Source organism: Eubalaena glacialis, chromosome 8 (genome assembly GCF_028564815.1).
Source record: "Eubalaena glacialis isolate mEubGla1 chromosome 8, mEubGla1.1.hap2.+ XY, whole genome shotgun sequence".
Lineage (NCBI taxonomy): Eukaryota > Metazoa > Chordata > Mammalia > Artiodactyla > Balaenidae > Eubalaena > Eubalaena glacialis.
In genome coordinates, this window is record NC_083723.1 from 81221626 (window position 1) to 81246109 (window position 24484).

Genomic DNA, 24484 nt, shown 5'->3' on the forward strand with positions numbered 1-24484 from the left:
CCAACTCAGGTAGCTTACAAATTCCCAAGATCTATCAATCCCCAAATTTACAGTCAATCTTTTGATTTTTAAAAATGTAATGTTCATTAATTTTCAACCAACATTTATCAAGCACTTATTAATGGGCCAGACACTGTGAATACTGGCAAGGAAAAGGTTTATCTCACTGGAAGAATTAAATAATAAGTTTAGTTTGGCTGGAGAGCGAAAGCTGGTCACGCTAAGGATTTTGGACTCTAACATAAAAGGCGCTGGTGCTACAAATTTTTTTTTTTAAATAAACTTAATTTTGGAGTAGTTTTATATTTACAGAAAAGTTGCAAAGATACTACAGAGAGTTCCTGTGTACTCCTCACCCACTTTCCCCTAATGTTAACATCTTATATAACCACAGTACATTTATTTAAACCAAGAAACCAACATTAGTACATTACTATTAACTGAACTCCAGGCTTTATTTGGATTTTATGAGTCCTCCGCTAATGTCCTTTTTCCGTTCCAGGATACAGTCTAGGACACCACATTGCCTTTAGCATTAATGGGTTTTAAGAAACAAATGACACAATCTTGTTTACATTTTTTAAAGATCACTTACTTGACTGTGGATCCATCAGAGAATATGCAGGCAGATGGGCGTAGTGAAGGTAGATGCAGGGAGTCACTTGCATGTTCGTTGTTGTCATTATAAGTCTAAGGTGATGTAGCCTGGATCAGGTGGTAGCAAGGCAGAGATAAATAGACAGAATTGCGTTATATTTAGGAGGCAGAGTTGAAAACGTTTGGTTATAGATTGGATTAGAGAATCAAGGACGACTCCCACACTGCTTAATTTGACAACTGGATAATATTTCTTGAAATGAACACAAAGAGAGCCAGAGGTTCTTGAGGAGGGGTGGAAAAAGTAAGGAGGATGATGAGTTCCATGTTGGACATGATGAACTAGAGATACCTGTGAAATTTCCAGGAAGAGATATTTCATGAGCAATTGCACTAACAGACCCAAGCTGGAGGTAGGAATTTAGGAGCGACACCAGAGGTACTAATTGGAACCAAGGTAATAATTGAATAAGAGTGCCCAGGGACCCAGAACAGAGAAATACAGGAGAGGCCTGATTCAAAGTTCTCTAGAGCACCAACATTCAGGAGAGAGGATGAGAAGGAGAAGAGGGCAAATGAAGTCCATTTTGATGAAATATAGAGGGTCTCATGAGTGTGGTTCAGAAAGACTCTTTCCTTGTCTTCAGGTTCATTTCACAATGTCCTAGTCCATTTCGTTGTTCCACTTCAATATATTTTGCTACATGCGAGGCACCATGTTAGACCCTACGCTTTGGAGGGGTTTGCTTCATTGGATGCTTTGTAAATGCAAATAAGCCAGGGTCATTTTTTTCCTGAGTTGAAAGGATATTATCATACTCAAGGACCTCCTTCATTGCCTTCTACTGCCATTTGCACATACTTCTAATCCATCGGTTATCACAAAGTATTGCAATTGTGTGTCCATCTGTCTCCCACTGAATTACAGACTCCGTGGGATCAAGAATGGTGGACACCACATGCTGGTCAGGCACACTCCTACTCATCCTGCAAGTCTCAACTCAAAGTTTCCTCTCTGCTGAGACTTGCCCTGGCTTCCCCAGGCAGAGTACATAGGTGCCAGCCGTAAACACATGAAAGCACGGAAAGTTCAGAGAACTCTCCAGAGTGGGGTTTAACCAGCACATGAAATGTGAGGGAAGAGGAGGGGGAATGAGATTAAACAAGCACGTCTGTGCCAGGGAATAAGGAACCTTGTGTGCCAAGTATGAGTCAAACTTAGAAAGATTGGTCTGGTGACACATGGAGGATAGGCCAGAGGATGTAAGATTAGAAAGACAGAAGCGAATCAAGAAGATGTTATAGGCAATGACAAACTGAACTTTACTCCCAACAGGAAAGATGGAGAAGAGTCATGATAAGAGAGATATTTAGGGGGTTGTCAGGACTTACTGATTTGATGCCAAGATTGAACAGATGAAGTCACAAATGACACCCTCATTTCTGGTTTTTACAATTAAATGACTATTTAGGAAGATAAGAGAATACAGGAAGGAAAGGGGGTTCAGCAGGGAGAAATCATGGGTTCAGTTTGCAGGATGCATACGGTGCTAATGGTTCACCCATGTAAAAATGTCTAGCAAATGGCTGAACACATGGTTTTGGAGCTCAAGAAAGAAGTATGAGATCAGACTGTATAGTCAGCTGAAATAAAGAAGACCAATAATAGGTCCCTGGGTAACAATAAAGTCTAAGGAACAGGCAAAGTTAGAGAACTTTGAAAGGAAGGTCAGAAATGGCCAGAGGAGGAAGCAGAGAGTCAGGAGTGTAAGAAGAAAGCAGAGAAAGATAGAACTTCAAGGATGGAGAAGTCACCAGGGTCAAATGCTGCTACAGATGATAAGGTGGGGCTTCCCTGGTGGCGCAGTGGTTAGGAATCTGCCTGCCAGTGCAGGGGACATGGGTTCGAGCCCTGGTCCGGGAAGATCCCACATACCGCGGAGCAACTAAGCCCGTGCGCCACAGCTACTGAGCCTGCACTCTAGAGCCCGCAAGCCACAGCTACTGAGCCCATGAGCCACAACTACTGAGCCCACATGCCACAGCTACTGAAGCCCGCACACCTAGAGCCTGTGCTCCACAACAACAAGAGAAGCCACCGCACTGAGAAGACTGCGCACTGCAACACAGAGTAGCCCCTGCTCGCTGCAACTAGAGAAAGCCCACTTGCAGCAACGAAGACTCAACACAGCCAAAAATAAAAAATAATAATAATAAAAAAAATTTTTAATAAAGTGACTGTTATAGTTTGTTGGACTTATAAATTGAAAAAAAAAAAAAAAAGATGATAAGGTGATGAGTCCCCTTTGGATATAGCAACTAAGGAGTCCCTGTAACTTAACGGGAGCTTTTCAGTGAGGACAATGTGGTGTACAGCACGTTGCTAAACCTTTACAGTGAATGGGGTTAAAGAAAGAAGATAAAACCTGTATTTTTAAAGAAAAACCCATAAAGCTCTCCTTTCATAGGCTTATAAACCTCATATGTATGATAAATCATCCACGGGGGCAAATTTTTCATTGCTGCCGAAAATTTATAACCTTAACATACTTTCTTGAAAAACTGTGTACTTCAAAATGCTCTTAAAGAGTTAAGCAAGTATTACTGGAATAGATTTTTGATCACTCAAATTACCTGATTTTTTTCTATGTCCTAATTTACACAATGGGTATAATCTTGTTCTAGTTCCCGAATCTGAAAATGGGCGTAATAACAGAGTACCTGATCTCCCCTTCTTGTCAGAGTGCTTCTACGCAAGGATCCATTGAGATCCTGAATATAAAAACTAAAAGCTCAGTATAAACTGGATAGTAATGTACAAATGTTGATTATTGTACGCAGGACCATCCTTAGGTAGGGCAAGCCCAGGTTAGTCCATAATTGGCAGGTTTGGAGGATGTGGAGGCATGGGACTGGAGCAGGGCATTACTGCCAGGGGCAACGTAGGGCTGCAAGAATCAGAAGCTCAGGCCAAACAGCCCACCAAGGAGAGATGCTCAGACTCCAAAGTCTAAGCAGAAAACACGTGTGACAAGGCAAAAATAGATCTCTTTAGGCCAGGAATTCAGGAATTGAGTGCCATGGATCAAGTGAGGAATAAGCGTGTGTGTGTGTGTGTGTGTGTGTGTGTGTGTGTGTGTGTGATATGGGTTCTTTCCCACAGGGGTCACATGCTAAAACCCATCAGGTTTGATGGGCCAACAGGTTCTTGACTCTTGGAATGGTCAAGATGATCACCTTGGAACAATCAGGAACAGTCACAAAGTCCCAAGTCCATGGCAAGGTCAATATAATACCAACAGCCTATACAGACCGCTGCTTGAGCATGGACTACTGACTTCTAATAGTAAGGAGATGATCATTAACCTTTAAGAAGCACTAGATTCATCCGTCAGGAAAGTATCTGTTGCACATAATAAGAAACTATGATGCAAAGGGCTTCAACAATAGGGACATTAATTATCTCAACAAGAAATCCAAATGTAGGGCATCTCCAAGATTGGTTCTGTCGTTCTTTCTATTCCATCATGCTCGGTTTATTGGCATTTCCCTCAGGCTTTGACAAACATCCTATAAGAAGATGGCTTCAAGGAGAAGCAGGACAATGTCTTTCTCATCCTGCATGTCCCATTTAATAGCTAAGAAATCCTTCCCTCGACATATATCCCCTCACAACACCTTGGCCAGAATTGCATAGCATGTTTATGGCTAAACCAGTCACTAGCAAGGGGAATGAGATTACCGTGCTTAGTTTAGGTCAGTGTGGCATGAAATATAGTCCCATGGCCAGCAACACCATGGCCTGGGACTTGTTAAAAATGCAATTTCTCAGGCCTGAATCATTGACTGGGGCTGGGGCCTCACAATCTGTTTTTTGTCCCAGTTTACTCTCCTTTTTATTTATGCATCATTCAAAAAAATATTTATTTTGTGCCTACTTTGTGCTAGGCACTATCAACACAATCATTATTAACAGAGATAGTTTCTGCCCTCATGGAGCTTACAACCTAAAGAAAGAGACACCCACACATACCTCATCACAAATTCTTCATGATAAGCTGAGGTAAGCTAAGAAGAAAAAGTACAGGGGTTTTCAAAGATCACAGGAATTTTAGAAGAACTTGATATAGCCTGAAGGGTCTGGAAGAGTTTCCACAGGAAGAATGGTTCCCAGTGGGGGGCTAAAATTTCCTGTCGTAAATCCTATGAAACCAGGTTGTTAGAGAATCCTGGCTAAAATAGTCTAAGCAAAGGGAAGCAGCATGGACAAAGCCCCTGAGAAGGGAAGAGACGTGACCAATTTGAAAAAAATGTAAGCAGCTCACTGTAGCTGAGGCACAGAGGTAGTGGAAAGAGGAAGGCAAGGGCCAGAGCACACAGGCCCTCCACAGCAGCAGACTTTTCCCAACTGGTAAGGCCTACTTTCAACACCCACGGGCTAGAACAGTCACAAGGCAGTCAAAGCCTAAAGAATTAACAACTGAATAATGACACAGTACACCATAAATCAGAAAAAAAAAAAAAAAAAATGGATGTAAATAAACTTACCCTGAATAAGGAATGCACTTTCAAGCTGTTCTAAAACTTTTAAGCACACAGTATTACGCCATGTACTTCAAACTGAGACAGGCTGGGCCCTGGGACCTGGGCCCCTTTGCTGCAGTGCTTGTACCTGGACACACGTCTCCTGGAGCAACGGAATACAAAGAAATAACTGTGTGCATGTGCAGTTGGGGCACATTATGGACAAGATACAAAAAGACCAAAAAAAGAAAAAAATCCCTTCTACTCCCTCAAAAGCTTTTTTTTTTTTTTTTTGCTTTAAGATAAAGAAAAGGCCATATCCCTATGATACTCTTTGTGAAAATTATCTCAGTACGAGATCCAAAGATTTCCATTATTCACTGTCCGTACTCAAAATCAACCGCATGTACCAGGTACAATTTTCTAAACTTCACCACTGATGAACCTATCCCAAAGTAGAATTCTTCAGCAATACAAAAGACACAGGCTAAAACAGTCCTCAGAATTATACTTTAAAATAAGTGTATTCAAAATATAAATATAATAACTCTCCAGACCATTATTTTTCCTAACAACTAAGCTCTAAATTTGGAAAAAAAAAAAAAAAAAAGGAGTTTTTCAAACCAATGATGTGTGCAGCCCATTCTCATGACACAGTCATTGAAACTTCTCATTCTGCGTGAGAAAGTTTTGTTTCTTCCCTTTGTCTTGCAGAATAATTTAGGTTCCCACCTTGGATATGATTCACCAAGTGGAGTAAGACCACAGATAACAGTGACAAAGAAATACAGGCAATGAAGAAAACTTCCAAAAACAAATATCCCCGAGTATCCAATATCATGCCAGCAGTGATGGAATTGATGGCCAACCCAAGATTCTGAATGGACTGCATGAAGCCATATGCGGTTCCCAGTTGATGTTCAGGATCGACAAACGCCACCATTGGCCACAATGCACAGGCAAGCAACGAATAGTAGAGTTCCAGGAGACACATAGCAATCCAAGTGTTCCACAGCATAAAGGCCAGCATCATGTGGGAAGCAAGCGTGGTCACCACTGCAGACAGATGGTGTTACTTCCTGTTTTATCCACCAGGAGCCCAAACGCTATACTGTTAATATCACTCGCTGTCTGGGAGAAAAATCCAAATTTCTCTGTAAAGAAATCTTTCCTAAGTCCAAGAAAAGGGAACACGGCAACATAATAGCAGACACAGATGATAAATATAAGCCACAGGGGTAAGGAGAAGTCCTTCACATCAGTCAACTTAATAACTTCACCTGTTTTTCTTTGTTCTTTATGAAGGATTCTTTCCGCTGTCTGATCCAAACAAGCAAGGGCCAAGGCACAGACTAGTGAAAGAATACATGTTATATCCCCAGTCATAAGTGTGACCCCAAGGGTTGTGTGACCAGCAGAGCCCAAGGAAGCTTAAACCTTAGAATGCAGCCAGCTCATGAGGTTCATGTTTACTGTTCTTCCAATTCCAGCCATGCTAAGCTGGAGTCCAACTTACACCAAACACCAAGTTTAATTCTTTGCCTTTAAACCAACTCACAGCATACGTATTCTGGGCAACTGCTAAGGACTCCCCACCCATCCCAAACATAACCGTCCAAACTCCATCAGCCAGAAAGCATTAAATATTCCACCCAGAGCAAAAACAAATAGCAACTAAAAATAATGGTGCCCCATCGTATTCCAAATGCTTGGCCTATCAAAAAGCCACCAAAGAAACACAAAACTACATTGGGCCAAGAATACCAGGCATACCGCAGCATGAATTTCGTGGTATTCAACTGCATATCCTTTTAACCTGAGTCTGAGGGTCAGCAGGATTATCATAGCCGAAGCCAAGGAAGGAAGCACCAGCAACAGCACCAAAAGCCTGTGCGCCAGGAACTGGGGTCGCAGAGGTCCGGCAGCCCCCCGCGGGGCAGCGGGGCGGCGGGGGCTCCTGTGCTGGCGTCGTCTGGGCCGCCTGGCAGCGCCCTCGCTTCCTCCTCCTCCTCCTCCTCCCCCGCTCCCCCGGGCCGGCGGCGGGAGACCGAGAGATGACCGTGACCGCAACTCCCAGAGGAAGCCGCCGCCAGAGCCCCGCGAAAGCTGTGCTCACGTGACCGCGGTCGTTCATGTGATGCTTCACAATCTTTTTAACAAGCCCTCCAGGTGATTCCAATGCAGGATAAATTTGAGAACTGGTTTAGAACAGTCAGGGTTTCACCTGAAGTGGGGCTAAATCCACCCTTTCCGAGGTGTTTGGATACCTGAAGAAACTCAGGACTTATTAATGAAGAAGGGGAAAGAGTTTTGTAGCATTGGGAAGGATGTTCAAACATTCAGAGGCTGAATAAGACCCTCCACATCCACAGACCAAGGTCCCCAAAGGCCTGTCACCTCCATAACCATGGAACCACCTCTATCTCTAAAATGACACTGACCTGTAAACTTCATGAAGGCAGGAATTGGTCTACTTTGCTCACCAGTCTACCCCTGTCCCTAACTGGCACTATGCCTCTCATACAGTAGGCACTCAAACATTTCCTAAATTAATAGAATAATCCTTCTACAAATATTCAAATATCCTATAATATTTTGGTGTCATGGAGGAGGGGGTGATTCTAGAAGCAGAAGAATCTGAAAATGCATATTGACTCTTGTCTACCATTTAGAGTTCTGTCCAATATCTGAACCCTTCAGTTACTGAGGATTAACTCACCTAATCTTCACCATATTCTTTCTCCTTCTATCCAGTAGGCATGATTAAGCCTCAAAATAATTCAGTTTGGAGAATCTGAAGATCTAAGTCTCTAGTTCAATTGCCTGTTACACAAGTTCAATTGCAGGTTACAACCCCCTTGTTTCAATCCTGCCTCTTATCACTTTCTGATAGTATAATTTGGGAAAATTACTTTACTTCTTAAGCCTCAGTTTCCTTGTCATTATAATGAACTAGTGTCGGTACATATTCCGTGAAGTAATTGTGAGGCTTAAGATAATCTACGTACAGCACTCAGTAGAGTATTTGGGTCACACAGTAAGACAAATGTTTGTCTAAAAACTCAAGAGCTGTGGGAAAGTTTTATGAGAATGCTTACGCTATTAGTAAGCATTAGTAACCTTTCTTCAGTTACAGGACATCACTTATTGCTGCCTAGCAAATTATAGGGGGATTCTAGCAGTTTACTGCCCAATGGGTTTTTGAAGCCAAGCCACACCTGCCCTGTGCTGTGATGTGGTGGAAAGCCATCATGGGAGCCCTACAAGAGCACTGAATTTAGAGCCACAAGATCTGGCTCGGTCCCAGATCAAGGCTTCCAACATTTCTGAGCCCCAGGTTTCTCCCCTCTGAAACTTGAAAATTAATGCCTGCTTGCCTGCCCGAGCCACCAACCTCACGGGTGATCACTGAGGCCAGATGGCATGGGAGCAGGTGTGGAGGTGCTGCGACTCACCTTCACACCACCAGGTCCAGCTTCAGTGCTTGTGCTCCCCCCCAGAGTGCTCTCCCTGGAGCCCCATCAACCTCACTGCAGCTTCGGGTCTCTGCTTACTTGGCTTCTCATTTGCTGGCACAGTTGACCACTCCCTTCTTCTCAAACCCCCTCTCTCTCAGCTGCTGTGACACCACCCTCGCCGCCATCCTCTGCTCAGGCTCCTCCGCCCAGGCTCCTCTGCCCATTCTCCCTCTAGATCTCTCCAAGTCCCTTGGAACGCTCTCCAAGGCTGCCTTCTTGCCATACTTTCTCTGTAGGCAATCACATCTACTCCACCTTCCAATGCTATCTGTCAACAATTCCAAATGACTCCTAAGATTCAGTAAGCTATCCTTTTCTATTGCTGAGAAATATTCCATGGTATGGATTTACCACAGTCTGTTTTGCCTTTCACCCACTGAAGGACATCTGGATTGTTTCCAGTTTGGAAAGGGTGCAATTTCTGGGTCATATTTGCATGTTTAGCTTTTTTAAGAAACTATCAAGCTGTTTTCCAGAGCAGCTGGACCATTTCATATTCCCACCAGCAACGTGTAAGTGATTCAGTTTCTCCACATCCTCACTAGCATTTGGTGTCGTCATTATTTTCTATTTTAGTCATTCTGATAAGTTCATATTGATATCTCATTGTGGTTCTCATTTGCATTTCACTAATGGTTAATGATGTTGAACATCTTTTCATGTGGTTATTTGTCATCTGTATCTCCAATTTAGCGAAACAACTGTTCAAGTCTTTTGCCCATTTCATAATTGATTCTTTTTCACTATAGAATTTTGAGAGTCCTTTATATATTTTAGGTATATATGGTTTGCAAATATTTTCTCCTAGTCTGTAGTTTGTCTTTACATCCTCTTAACAGAGTGTTTTTCAGAGCCAAAGTTTTTCTCAGTTTTGATGAAGTCCAACTTAGTTATTTTTTCTTTTATGGATCTTCGTTTTAGCCATATCTATGAACTCTTCACTTAGCCCTAGGTCCCAAAGACATTCTATATTTTCTTCTAAAAGTTTTATATTTTTACATTTAAAATCCATGATCTAATTATTAATTATACTGTGTGATGTTTACGTCAAGATTCACTTTGCACCTTTGGCACAAAGGGACTGTCCAGAATAAGGGTAGAAAGATCTCCCAGGAGGATGATGTGTGCGAGGCATGGAGGATAAACAGTCCAGATGGAACTGTGTGGCTAAAGAGACAGCCACGTTGAAGACGGCCACCACAATACCTTCTGCTGCTGCCCCATCTGACAACGTGCTCCAGCAAAACAAACAACTCCACCAAGAAAGAAGGAGACTCAAGGCATCCCCAGGAGGAGACTGTGCAACAGACAGAGAGAGGTCAGTCCCTGTGGAAGGAGAAGGAAGTGTCCAGGAGGGATATTTTTAGGAAAACCAAAATGGAACACATATATACTGATATGACGGCACTTGTAGAAAAGTGTACCAAGAAGCCATTGGAAAGTGTAGAAAGAATTAGAAATAGGACTAAAAACAAGCAGATTGAAAGGGTTGAGGTGGGGGGGAGGGCGGGCAGGGAGAGGCCATTATTAACTTTAGGAAAAGACAAAAAGTAGGAAAGCAAATATAATGTCCTGTACACTATAATGCTTAGCCTGAACAATATTTACAAAGGCACAATAATATCAACATGGAATTGTCAATTAAACAAAGGCTGTAATATGACCACCGTACTGGGATATGAGAGAAAGGAAGCAGAAGGCATGGTGGTATAAGAGAACAGAATGCTCAAATACCATAATAGGAAATTAATAGAGGTCAAATATCGATAAATCAAAAGAGAGCATAATACACAAATTAATTAGAAATATAGAGAGTGCACATGTCGGAAACGAAAAGCCAAAATTGTTGAAGGTGGTTGGGGAAGAGAACTAAGGGAAGGAATGAGATAAGAAACCCCTGTAACGTGCTATAATCGCCTTAATAACATTTGACTTTTGAACTCTGTGTGCATATATTACTTTAATAAAATAAAAACTAATTTCTTAAAACAATTAATAATGCCATGTCTACATAGCAGAGACACGATGCTCCTGTTCTTTCCCTTCTTTGGGTCTGATTCGGTGATGTGGATTATATATTAAGATTCCAGGAGCTAATGGGGCAACACATATTAAACATATTCCTTGGCTTGTGCCTCAGCCACAGTCTGGTAGTGACCTTACTTCTAAGGATTCTGCCTTATGATTTGTTAATCCTTTTCTGGTAACATTGCTTTCAAGCTTAACTGAGCACACTTCCTCCTTCAATGACAGGTAATGCAATTTCGGTGCCGAAAGGATGAAGGGCATTCTTGAATCACATACAGAAAACTTCTGCTTGATTTGATTTAATCATTAAGTATGTTCCTGAAAAAAAAGTTAGATTCAGAGCAAATTGTTGTATATTAAATACTCTCCAGTAAATTTTAACCTTATGTTCTTGGGGGGAAAGCAATGGGCCCTAACCAACAATAATGACAGTGAATTTTAAGACTCTCTACCCTTTTTATTTTCCAAAAGCACTTGGAAGTGATTGATCTGTAGAGTCTGTTTACATGATTTTCCTACACAGCCAATGAAAGAAATCAGTCAAGGAGAAACTAACATTTACTGAGTGCCTATTACGTGTCAGGCACTGTGCTGGGGACTTTAATAAATGTATTGTCTGCTTAAATCTTGGCAACGATCCAGAGAAGTAGATAGTATTATCCCCACTTTACATTTAAGGAAACCAGAGCCTAAAGATATTAAGTAATTTTCTCAAAGCCACACAGCTCGTAATTCAAACCAACCATCAAGTCTTTTCACAAGAAATGTATATAATTACAATTCCCAGTGTTAATTTGAGCTTTGAGTGCTCTGTGATTCCATAGGGCTTTAATATTTAAGCAACCACATATGATTTAGCATTATTCTAAGTGGGAAACTTAGAAGACGATGACCTAATTCGAATCTTTTAAGTATGACTACCTCTTTTGATGTAATAGCCTTGATACCAACAAATATTTATTGATCTAATGATTAACTAAAAGGCAATATGAGATTCAAATAGCAATATTAAAAGAACATTGTATTAGGGAAAGAGTAACTCAAACCGAATCAAAAGAACTGCACCTCTTCTGGTCCTGTGACTTGGAGCAACTTGCTTCAAATTTCTAGGATAAAACTGTAGAACTTGTAATATCTCTCTCTCAGGGTTGCTCTACCATTAAAACAGTGAAAACACTATCCACTTTTGGATAAGCACATAGTAAAGTGAAAGCCCAGAGTAAGAACTTAAAATTTGCCATTATTATAAAAGTTTTATAGCTGCAGCTGAAGTAGTTTCTCCCAGTATGTAAATGAAATGACATAAAGTAGATGAAACAATGTTCACTGGAGTGTACAATGTGAGATTTACCTGTGTTGGCACCTAACAGAAAGCTAAGTCCCAAAACTTTGGTGCGCCTCCCCTGACAGCCTGTGACTTAGGAAAGCAGCTATTTCTTATGGATTTCTAACTATGTTTTGACACTGGCCTTGATGCAAGTGAGGAAACCAAAAGATTCCCTTCCTGCATCATGTTACCCTTCCATCAGATATCCACCTCCTCCCTGTACACATGTGACGTAATGAGCTGACACATCGACAAACCATAAAGAGAAAATATAACCTGGCGAATGGAGCATAACCGAATCTACCCTTTGAAAATGGAAATGAACAACTGCAGACAGCAAGTCACCCTTTACAGGATCTAGTTTACCCTGGCCCTGACCTGGAACCAGGTGACCAGCCAGAGAACATTACCTTGCGTGGTAACACATGACTTTTAATTACATCAGTGATTTTCTAATAAACAATAAAGTGGAATTATCTTTGTTTCCTGAGAGAGTCAGGATGTGCTGTGGAGCCTTGTTCTGAAATGTCATGTCCTCTAGATCATTCATTTATTCCCCAAGTAAAATGTTTAATAAAATCTCAGCAGCCGTCCTCTGGTATTACATTATTCTTCCCCATCCGCATCTTACCACCTAACCACATCTCCTTCAAAGGGTATTGCAACATGATAGTGCTCTGCCAATTTTAAGAAAAAAGCAAAAATGTATCAGATAATTTGGCCCACCTACTGTACTCACTCCTCAGAATTAAAGAAAATCGGGCTATTATTACCTGTAATGACAGACTGAAATTTTATTTCATTGCCACTTTTAGTACATTTCTTTTTACAAGTTGGTCATATTATACCAAGAAAGCATCCACATTTCTGCATTGGATGGTCATGCATTCAACAATATTAAGAACTGTTATTGTCAGGCAGATGCCAGGTCCTAAAGACTCATTAGTGACCTGGCCTAGTGCTCACGGAGAGACACAGCACAGAGTTTTATATTATAAAACTTTCATAATAATGGCAAATTTTAAATTCTTACTCTGGGCTTTCACTTTACTATGTGCTTATCCAAAAGTGGATAGTGTTCTCACTTTTTTAATGGTAGAGCAACCCTGAGAGAGAGATATTACAAGTCCTTAGTCCCTGGACTCTGAAGCCAGGTTTCCTGGGGTCAAATGCTGGCTCTAATACTTACTGGCTGTGTCACCTTGGGCAAGTAACTTAAGTTCTTAGTGTCTCAGTTACCTCATCTATAATAATAATAGTGCCTATTTCACAGGGCTTTCAGGAAGATTAAATGACTTAATATTTATAAAGCAATTAGAAATGTACCCAGTACACAGAAAGTGTTCTGTAAATGATCATTAAATAAAATGGAACTCATTTTCTAGTGAGGGAGTCAGACAATAAATAAATAAGAAAATTATAGTCTAGTCGCGGGGACAAACACCAAGCAAACAATTTACAATAAAATTAAAACACACCCACTCCTGTCAGTGGCAGCTAGGTTATTTGGCTGAATTCTCCTGCTGGAAAAAATTGGGCATCAAAACAACTTCAGTTTTGATAGCCCCCTGGAGCATAAGGGACAGAATTATAAGTGAGTGTAGGGCTCATCCAAAAAAGAGTAATTAATAGAAGATTTTTCCCTTGATAAGTGTCAGACCCCAAAGGGCCATACCCTCATGGTCCGGGCAGCCCAGAAGTAAACTATACCCATCCCCCCAACAGGTCTTCATGGACAATTAAGTTAATTTGGAGCAGAAAAGATGGGGGGGCGGGTAGGGAGGGAATGGACTTGTCCCTGGAGTGTGACTACAGGCTAATGGTCCCGTGGATCTCTTGGTTTTGGTTATCCCCAAATCCTCAAGCCATGAACTTAGTGTAAAGTGGTCCTGCCTGGTAGTGTCCCTAAACTCTTGAAGGTCCTTTCTAGAAAAAGTGACTTTTGTCTTAGGTCTTAAATTTTCCTACAAATAATTTTTTAAGGAAAATGAGGAACATACAATGATATCCAAGAATACTAAAGGAACCAGATCCACAAAAGGAGGAGGCGTGGGAAGTTAGGAAGAGTCAGCTGGTGTCGACTGAATTTCGGAGGGAGGCGGAACTGTACAAACCAGCCTTGCTTAGGTCAAGTGTGAAACTGACACGATTAGTCATATTTTGTGACTATAATTTTTATACTTCTAGGTATGCATTCATGTTAACCTGACAGGGCACAGGATGAGATGCTGTGAACAGTGGAGTCCAACTTCAGGCACAGGTGCAACACCCTCTCTTTAAAAGTTTACAGACTAGGGACTCCCCTGGTGGTGCACTGGTTAAGAATCTGCCTGCCAGTGCAGCGGACACAGGTTCTAGCCCTGGTCCAGGAAGATCCCACATGCCCCAGAGCAACTAAGCCCGTGCTTCACAGCTACTGAAGCTCACACGCCTAGAGCCCGTGCTCCGCAACAGGAGAAGCCACTGCAATGAGAAGCTTGAGCACCACAATGAAGAGTAACCCCCCCGCTCGCTGCAACTAGAGAAAGCCCGCGCGCAACAATGAAGACCCAACGCAGCCAAAAATAAATAAATAAATTTTTTAAAAAGTTTACAGACTAAATCCAACAACACTGATGTGAATACACAGAAAGGAGAAAAGAAATATTAAACTACCAGTACATGGGTGACTATAAAGGAAAAGGCCATAGGAGAGACAAATCTAATTTTCAAAGAATGGAAGAGTCCATAAAAGAAAGGGATGATGGAAGGGAGGGAAGGTGGGTAGGGAAGGGGTAGGATGAATGGAGTAAATGTGAAAATGTGGGCCATAGTTATCCTTGGGTGAAGAGAATATAAATGATCTTTATTTTCTTCATTTTGATTAGCTGTATTTTTTTTTAACATCTTTATTAGAGTATAATTGCTTTACAGTGGTGTGTTAGTTTCTGCTTTATAACAAAGTGAATCAGCTATACATATACATATATCCCCATATCTCCTCCCTCTTGCATCTCCCTACCACCCTCCCTATCCCACCCCTCTAGGTGGTCACAAAGCACCAAGCTGATCTCCCTGTGCTATGCAGCTGCTTCCCACTAGCTATCGGTTTTACATTTGGTAGTGTATATATGTCCATGCCACTCTCTCACTCCATCCCAGCTTACCCTTCCCCCGCCCCGTGTCCTCAAGTCCATTCTCTGCGTCTGTGTCTTTATTCCTGTCCTGCTCCTAGGTTCTTCAGAATCATTTTTTTTTTTTTTTTTTTAGATTCCATATATATGTGTTAGCATATGGTATTTGTTTTTCTCTTTCTGACTTACTTCACTCTGTATGACAGACTCTAGGTCCATCCACCTCACTACAAATAACTCAATTTCGTTTCTTTTTATAGCTGAGTAATATTCCACTGTATACGTGTGCCACATCTTCTTTATCCATTCATATGTCGATGGACACTTAGGTTGCTTCCATGTCCTGGCTATTGTAACTAGAGCTGCAGTGAACATTGTGGTACATGACTCTTTTTGAATTATGGTTTTCTCAGGGTATATGCCCAGTAGTGGGATTGCTGGGTTGTATGGTAGTTCTATTTTTACTTTTTTAAGGAACCTCCATACTGTTCTCCATAGTGGATGTATCAATTTACATTCCCACCAGCAGTGCAAGAGGGTTCCCTTTTCTCTACACCCTCTCCAGCATTTATTGTTTGTAGACTTTTTGATGATGGCCATTCTGACTGGTGTGAGGTGATACCTCTTTGTAGTTTTGATTTGCATTTCTCTAATGATTAGTGATGTTGAGCATCCTTTCATGTGTTTGTTGACAATCTGTATATCTTCTTTGGAGAAATGCCTATTTAGGTCTTCTGCCCATTTTTGGATTGGGTTGTTTGTTTTTTTGATATTGAGCTGCATGAGCTGCTTGTAAATTTTGGAGATTAATCCCTTGTCAGTTGCTTCATTTGCAAATATTTTCTCCCATTCTGAGGGTTGTCTTTTCGTCTTGTTTATGTTTTCCTTTGTTGTGCAAAAGCTTTTAAGTTTCATTGGGTCCCATTTGTTTATTTTTGTTTTTATTTCCATTTCTTTAGGAGGTGGGTCAAAAAGGATCTTGCTGTGATTTATGTTAGAGTGTTCTGCCTATTTTTTCCGATTAGCTGTATTTCTTAAATTTTCTCATCATGTGTCTTCCTTTGCCCAGTTCCCACCATAAATACTTTAAAGGAAGAGAATCAATTTCTCAGCCTCTGATGCAATGCCAGATTTGCTAGGATTGCAAATGCCAGGTTTAACTTCTAAAGTTCCTCTTTTAATTTCTAGTATGCAAATCCTGCTCTCCAGAAATTCATTTTCTATTGTCTTTTAGTGTAATCATTTATTGCACTTAAAGGGCCACCCAAGAAACAATTTAATTTTTTAAAAAAAGAAAAGAAAAAAGAAACTGTGTCCTTTCTCAAACCATCAACACATTTTTGAAAAATAAAAAATGACAAGAAAAAAATATTATAAAGAAATGTAAGCATTACCCAATCTAAGCATATTTAAATTCTGTAACATTGAAAGTCACCTACTATTCACTGGGTAGATAAATCAACTTTTAAATGCATCTATACTGTATTCATAGCTTACCAACACAGAGGTTTAGGGCAGCCCATGTTCTCCTTATAGAAGCAAACAGCAGGATTCCTAGATCAATAGTTACAGAACACAACTGTATTTGTTTGACACTAACTCTCTTTGTTGTTTTTTGGTTTGGGGTGGGGTTTTTTTTCATGGGATTGGTTATGAAAATTTTTATAGATTTAAACAGTTCTAGATTCAAAAAATGGAGGAAAATAAGTCAATTGTTTTGATTTAAAGTTCTATCTTTAAAAGTCAAACTACCATGATGTCTCAGATAATCCGATGCTCCTCGCCACCATATGTACACATGTACACATACCTTTATCCACTTATTCCCTTAACTCCAAGCCTCTTTTTTTTTTTTTTTTTTTTGGCCTTGCCATGTGGCATCTTACTTCCCTGGCCAGGGATCGAACGCATGCCGCCTACATTGAGAGTGTGGAGTCTTAACCATTGGACCTCCAGGGAAATTCCAACTCCAAGCCTTTTCAATGAAGTGCCTTCTTTTGCAGATGCATTCCCCACCTCTAAAAACTTCCCCATCACTTAAACATTTCACTAAGTCCTTCTTCCAGGAAGAACTTTTCAGATTGGTCAAGGAAAGAATGTGACACTACCTTTTTGCCTTTTGAACAATATCATGTTTTTTCTATAGCTCTACTAGACTGTACCAAGAAGGAATGTTTTGGGCTGCAAGTAACAGAAAACTGTTAAAACTGTGGTTAAATCATAGGAATACACCTTATCTCACCAAACTAGTAGTCAATAGATAGGTCATTCCAGGGTTCTTTCAGGGGCTCACCAGTATCATGAAGGACCCAGACACTTGTCACACTTCCATGCCATCATCCTTAGTGTGCTGGGTTTTATTTCCATGTCTGTTGCCTCACTGTTGCACAATGGCTGCTGCACATCCTCACACTGTGCTTAAACATAAGAATCAAGGGTATTGCAAAAGATGTTCTTCTCTCAGAAGGCTCTGTCCTTTATTTAGGAAGAAACATTTCCAGAAGTCTTCCTTATAGCCCCATAAGTCAGAACTAGATCACATGCATGCTCCTAGTTACAAGGAAGACTGTAAAAGCATCTCCGTTTTAAGCCTCTAGTTAAACTCAGGCTCCTCTTTTGTATGAACTGAATGAAAGCATGTCCTGTTGATTTTACCTCCTAAATCTCTTTTGCATACATCTAATTCTTCTCACCTCCCCCACTGCCAGCACTCTCCCACCAGCCATCAAAATATCCCACCTGAACTACTCCAACAGTTCCTAACTGGTTTTCCTGTAGCCCCACCTTGTCTACTCTACCACCCACTCTTTACAGTTTCAGTGATATTTTAAATGCAAATCTTACCATGTCACTTCCTCTATAATGGATTTTGTTCAAAACTCCTACCATGAGTGACAAGGTCCTGAAGGGTCTGGTCGCACCCACCTTTCTAGCTTTGTCTCCTGCAGTGCTTCAGCTCACTTTGTACTCAGATCACACTGACCACCTCTTTGCTCCTTAAAAATCCTAAGCTCCTTCACAGCTCATGGCTTTTGCACGTGCTATTCCCTCTGTCTGGAGGGACACCCATTCTCCACCTCCCTAGTCCCTTCTGCCTCATTTCTCCTTAGTTTTCATGTCTCCATTTAAATGTTTTTACTGCATGCAAGGGTTACTTATAAGGTGTTATCAAGTCAATGAAATATAGAAATATTCAAAGTTATTAAATATAAATGGGAGGGATGTAAGAGAATGAATTTTTTAATTTCAGTAGTTAGTTGATGTTTATCTATTAAGAAAATGCTGGCCCTTTGTTAAATCATGCTAGATGAGAAGCCATTTGCAGGACTCATTTTCTTTTCCTAAATGTCTTCCTTCTTTCACCCATTTGGTCAACAAACAATGTTTGGAACCCAGCTCCACCACTTTCTAGCGGTGAGGGTTCTTCAGACAGGACTTTCCTCCTTGGTCCAGTGTCTCCTCTGTAATGAGATGGCACTATGACGACGTGTCCCGTCCTCCTCTCATGGTTGGTGGCCTGTCTTTGTTCAGTTCTGGTGCTATGATTGCAAGTTTCCTCTCTAAAACTAATCCCAAGAAATATATGAAAATGTATCACTTTCAAATACACGCTGCTGTGCATATCATTTAAAAATCCAAGAATGCTAAACTAAGTTAAGGATATAAAATATTCATATTTTTACCATATTTCATACACTGAAATACTCTATAAAAATTTCTTCCTATGAATTCCATATTGTAAGTTATGCAATAGGTAGGCATCATGTCTTTCACTACTTCACTGCTTTAGAAAATCCTCAGAACAAAGATGCTGGGATTTCAGTTGCTCCATACGCAGTCCTTCAGAGGAGTTACACACGAGCTCAGGGAACATCAAGATAGTTCTTTGAAAAAGAAAAGCATCCTAGAAGATGCAGCTGGTTGCACCTGTGCCTTATTAGTGAAAATGCCCTATGTCAAAACCTTTCTGTCCAGGTAATAAAAAGCACCCATATGTTCCTGGGAACAAAAGCATCCTGAAACTTGACGCCATCCGTGGGTTCACTTGACTTCCAGCTCAGGGCTGGATTTATACTCCCCGGGCGGTGGCTGTCCACGGACTTCTAGACCTGAGGGAAGGAAATTCACATCCTCACTGAGTCGTGCTAAGAGACCGACATTGACTGGCAGCCTGCGGTATAAGGTGCCGGTTAAGACCGCGGGAGCCGGAGTCAGGCCTCCAGGGTACAAATCCGGCTCTGCCACTCACCAGCCGTGCAACCTTGGGCAACCGTTTAGCCTTTCAGAGCTAAATTCTCCTCGCCTGTCAAGTGAGGATAATAATAGTTCTTACTCCTAGGGTTGCTGTGAGGAGGAGTAAATAAGTTAATCCACAGAAAGCGCTTGGAAGAGCGCCTGGCTGGCACGTAACGAACTTGTTAATATTGCAGCCTTTCAACTCAGGGCGCCTGCAACTCTGCAACATTGTGCCTGGGTATGGAACGGCTCCTGTAAGTTACAAAACTTGAGATTCTGGGAGCTGAGTGGCCGCGGTTGGGGACGCGGAGAGGAAAGGAAAAAAAGAAATTGGGGTAGGGGCAGAGGGAGAGAGAGCTGCGACGACGTTTATCCACCGGAGCCCACCTGCAGCCTCGGTCTCCCGGCCTCCGGTCTCCTCTACCGTTTCTTCTTCAGGAGTCCAACTCGCGAGCGGCGCACGGAGCCTTTCTCCAATCAGACATCCCAAGGCTGGCGCCACGTAGGCGACCTGGTCCAATCTCGTCCCTGGAGGGCGGGAACGCGAACTTCCTACCTGCACCTGTGGCAGCAGTGGCCGCCTCCTGGGTTATTTTTTTCTTCCCGCTGCCCCGGGGTTCTGGTTTCTAGAATCACTTGGCGAATAACCAGCAGGTGAGCAGATGTCTTTTCCCGCGCGGAGGACCGACCCGGTAGGGAGCTTCAATACATCAGAGTGAGCCCCTGAGATCCCATCTCCCTGCGGCTCCCGGGCGGCGCTATCAGGGAAAGGGGACGCGCCGGAGAATGAAAGGCTACTAGGCGGGAGAGCCTTTCTGGCCATTCACCTGGGGCAGTGAGCCTGGCACCCACTAGCAGGGGCGGCCTCCGGTCGGAGCCAACCGTACTTCGAGCTCCGGGCTACTGCCGCCGCTGCGCCAGGAAGTTGGAGGAGCCAGGGGAGACCAGCAACAGCAATCGGCTTAGCTGGACTGCGGCGATTTCGGCTAGCACACCTTCCAGAAAGAAACCCGACCTCTCCGAGACCGCGCAGAGGGACGCCGCGCCCCGACTTCCAGATTAACCCAAGCGCACCCCCTCACGACTCTGCGCGGGGAGAGAGGCGCGGAGCCGCGGGGTCCTGGGAAGCCTGAGCAGGTGAGCGATCAGGGTGATTCTCCGTCCGCCAAGACAGAGCCCATTCCGGGGTGTCACGCTGGGGCGCTCCCCCAGCGCCCGAGAAGTTGCTAGCTGCAGGCGTTCTGCGTAATTTGAGTAATTTGCAGTCTTTCCCTTGAGCAATTCGTGCAAAACCCTTCCGTGCATACAACGTTGATTGTGGAGAAGAAAGCGTAGGGTAGAAGACAGAAAGCAGCATCAGAACACCCACCACTATCACCAGCACCACCACCACCAGTGAATAACTTGGGGGTGCTTTTCCGATCTATAAAGCGGAGGGGGAATGGATGTTTGCAAACCCAACTGCAAACTGTGCCTGAGGGTGTGGGTGCCTCCTGTAAGGAAAGAACTTTTGGCCGTTTTTTCTTCTATTGTTTTCAAGTCGCAGCCCAAGTGTGCCCTCGGGGCGTCCTGGGGAGGAGCTGGTGCCAAGGTCTCCTTGCTCAGGGGAGGCCGCTGCGGCCGCCGGCGTAGGCCCTCCGGCTCTCTCCCCCGGGTTGGGGGAGGAGAACCTCCAAACCGCGGACACCGCCGAAGTTTCGCTCTCCAGCGCCGGCGAATCCCAGCAGCGCCGGGCGCGTGGGATGGGAAGGAGCCCAGCGGAAACCTGGAAATGAGCCGCGGCGCCAGCGAATCCTGCTCCTTCGTGGAGTTAGTGCCGCATAGACCCAGCACAGAAAATGAGCAAAGGAGCCTCGCTTCCGCTTTTCGCACGTTCAGTGCTAACAGACAGCCTTTTCGCTCCGCAGTGCTATTTTAAAAGCTGGGAAGAGGCAAATTGGAGTTCCTGGTTGTGCGCTCTCTCCTTTGGAGGAGGGAATTGCGCAAGGAAAAGAACAGAAGCCTTTAATTTGTAACTAAAAATCCCAAGAGTTGAGTTGCCTAGTACAAACAGACGCGGTGCATATTTTAATACAGAACTAAGGGAAGAGGACTTGGGCTCATCTCAACCGCCGGCAGCGGGTGGCTTCAAAGAGACGCAAGATTGGTCTCTGGGGAATAAAAGGAAGAGTTAGGATGGCGGTTTTCAAGGGAAGTTAGGTCTAGACATGCTCCTCTGAAAGTCATCAGGCAGAAGTTTGTCGAAAGCAGAATTTAAAAGAAACAAACACCATGAGCTTGTCCCTCGCTCTTACTGGCCTGTAAATCCGCGCCCCACGCCCCGCCCCGCCCCGCCCCCGAAGAATCACATCAAAAAGGATCCCGGGACAAAAGTCTAGGGAGCAAAAACCTTTGAAGGAGATTTCGGAACTGTTTGACAGGGATCTAATGTTCATTGCTCACCTATAGCGGGGGCGCGCTTGCTTCCGGGCTCCCTCCTCGCAGGTGCCGTTCTGGACCCGGTGGGTCACCTTTGGGCTTCGTCTACAAACGGGCAGAGTGACAGGACAGGCCATTTTCCCTCTGGGGCCTGGTTAATCCAGAAGCCCCGGCACCCACCCCTGGGTGGCCCTCGCGCGCGGACCACTGCGCTATCCTGGAAGCCAGGCTAAGGCTGAGGCCAGGGAGTGCCAAGACTCAGTCTCGAGACCAGAGGGTGGCGCCCCGGAGGCCCTTCGTCCGCCTGCGCCCTCGGGGGGGGGGGGGCGCGGCGGTGCCCTCTGAGGCCCGCGCGGCTGCAGACCCTCGGACCCCAGCCGCTCCGGTGCCAGCCGGAGCCAAGGGGAGGAAGTGGGATTGAGGGGCACGTGACTTCGACAAACCCAGTAACGAAGTTGTGTTTTCCTCCCCAGCACAGGCCTCTGCTTCGGCGGCTCCCAGCCCGCAGCCCACTTGCGAGAAGCCGGGGCAGGGCCGGGGTGGACGAGAGAGGGGCCGCTGCCGCTGAGGCCCTTCCCCGCTCGCCGCGCCCCCCGCCACTTGGCCCGCTGGCCATGGCCGACGGCGGCGGCACCAGCAGCTCGGGCTCCTGGTGGAGCTCACTAAAGAACAGCAGGAAGAAAAGCAAGGACGCCGCGGGGGGTGCGAAGCCTCCCGCCCAGCCTGACCCCGGGGAACCCGCGGCGCCCGCCCCGCCTGGCCCGGACTGGACAAGCAGTTCCCGGGAGAATCAGCATCCCAATCTCCTCGGGGGCGCCGGCGAGCCCCACAAGCCAGACAAGTTGGGCGGGGAGAAATCGGGCAACAGCCGCCGAAATTTGAAGATCTCGCGCTCGGGCCGCTTTAAGGAGAAGAGGAAAGTGCGCGCCACTCTGCTCCCCGAGGGAGTCAGGTCCTCGGAGGAGGCGAGCTTCTCTGGTGACCCGCACGACGACAAGCAGTAGCCCGAGCGCTCCAGGACTCTCTTCGCACCACGCCTCCCCAACCCCCAGGGCTAAGCCCGAGAATTCTGCCCCGCCCCTGTACTTGGAGTCTCATCCCACCAAATTCAGAATATTCGCACAAGGCCTCCAGATTTTATTTTCCTGGAAATTGACGTGACAATTGAGTGTTCCGTATATCACGACTCCAGGGTGCATTAAATATTTATTCGTGGTAAGAGAAGATAACGCAGAGGAAGTTGGCACAATTTCTTTTTTTTTCAAAAAACTTCAGTGGCCACCTTTGCGTCGCCCGTGGGAGTGAGAAGGGTACTTTTGTAAGAGACCTTAGCTCAACTGGAATTGCGCAGCCCTCCACTGAGGATGGCATGCTCTGATTCCGAACTTGCTATTGGAAAGCAAATCACAGTGCTATCTTTAATGCCTGAGAAATGCACTTTACAAGTACTTCTGTAGACATACCTTAAGTGAAGGGATGGGAGACAGCAGGAAGCGTTCTTAAGTAGAAGCATTTTAAGTAAGGCAAGATTGCTTTTAATGTTGAACTGCAAAACTGTACTGCCTGTTTTAGCGTGGACTATTAAAACTGTTGCACTGTAAGACTTAAGGTGACTTTTGTATTTTTTTTCCATTGCAAGACTGAAGCTCATCATACTTAAAAGCAGGCATGCAAAATCCAGGGTGACAGAGTTAATCATTTGCCACATAACCTGACAGTTCCTCTTGAAAAGCTGCAGGGAGGAGAACATGTCTAGAAACTACCAACCCAGATTGGAACCAGCTAGCTGGATATCCCTATTTACAAACTAAATTCAAGGAAGAGAGGGAGAGGTACCAATTAATTATTCCTAAGTTTTCTTTTTTACTTCAGTGCATCTTCATAGAGTAAGTCACAATGCTAATAATAATTCTTTCTGTATTCATTATTAACCTGACTCACAATTGTCTAAAAATACTTATTCAAACAGGTGGACTGAACTCTCAGTTTGTGCAAAGCTGGCTTTTTTCCCACCCTCTTTGCTTCAAAAGCTAATTTCTTTAGTCTGAAGTACGCATTTATCTAGGTGCAAAGCCTTAAAGATCTACCAACCTATAGATTTTTAACAAAAATCTACCTGTTTGCTTTTGTTATGAACTTCAAGTAAAAGAGTAAATCAATACTGAAATCACTTGCTTTCAGCAAATTACAAGAGAGTTATTGTAGTTGTTAAGATCCCTGGGACCTCTTCCCACCACAATTCAGTTCATTTATAACCATTTAGAAATGCATAGCGGGGAAATTATAATGATCAAAGTGTGTGTGTGTATATATATATACACACACACATTATATATATATATAATATATATAATATATATTATATTAAATATATTAATATATTTAATATAATAACATATAGTTATAAAGCAGAAACTAACACACCATTGTAAAGCAATTATACTCCAATAAAGATGTTAAAGAAAATAACATATGTAATATAATATATATAAATATATAAAATTCTGATTTCACTGAGCTGGGATTAAATCAGTCCATTCCTCCCACTGCATAATTAGGACTGCTTTAAAACTATGTAATTACAAACCTCAACTGCCAGTTGTGCATTGCACTCATATATATATAATATATAAATTATATATATAATTTATATATATAATATCTACATTATATATATAATTATTATATATATTATATATATATAATGTGGATAATGACAGGCA

General features: G+C 43.3%; 1 protein-coding gene, 1 long non-coding RNA gene and 1 pseudogene across 11 annotated transcripts in view; 1 reads left to right on the plus strand and 2 right to left on the minus strand.

The window, feature by feature from the left end:
* The window catches only part of LOC133096844 (uncharacterized), a 140445-nt gene that overhangs the window by 7263 nt on the left and 108698 nt on the right, over positions 1-24484 (minus strand). Inside the window, exon 2 of the long non-coding RNA XR_009701861.1 lies at positions 596-705. This is a non-coding gene — a long non-coding RNA (uncharacterized LOC133096844). The remainder of the gene's footprint in view (positions 1-595; positions 706-24484) is intronic.
* LOC133096318 (major facilitator superfamily domain-containing protein 1-like) lies at positions 5792-6981 on the minus strand (annotated as a pseudogene).
* The window catches only part of PRR15 (proline rich 15), a 38801-nt gene continuing 34229 nt past the window's right edge, over positions 19913-24484 (plus strand). For 3 of the 10 annotated variants that reach the window (XR_009701851.1, XR_009701850.1, XR_009701849.1), the window contains exons 1-2: positions 19920-20480; positions 22235-22976. Coding sequence is in view for 6 of the 10 variants with exons in the window: in XM_061198640.1 (XP_061054623.1) it covers positions 22376-22765 (390 nt within the window). In the remaining 4 variants the exon portion in view is untranslated. Of the gene's footprint in view, positions 20481-21463; positions 21845-22234; positions 23334-24484 lie in introns of those variants that run through there. The other 7 variants (XM_061198640.1, XM_061198636.1, XM_061198638.1 and 4 more) reach the window with 7 other exon arrangements.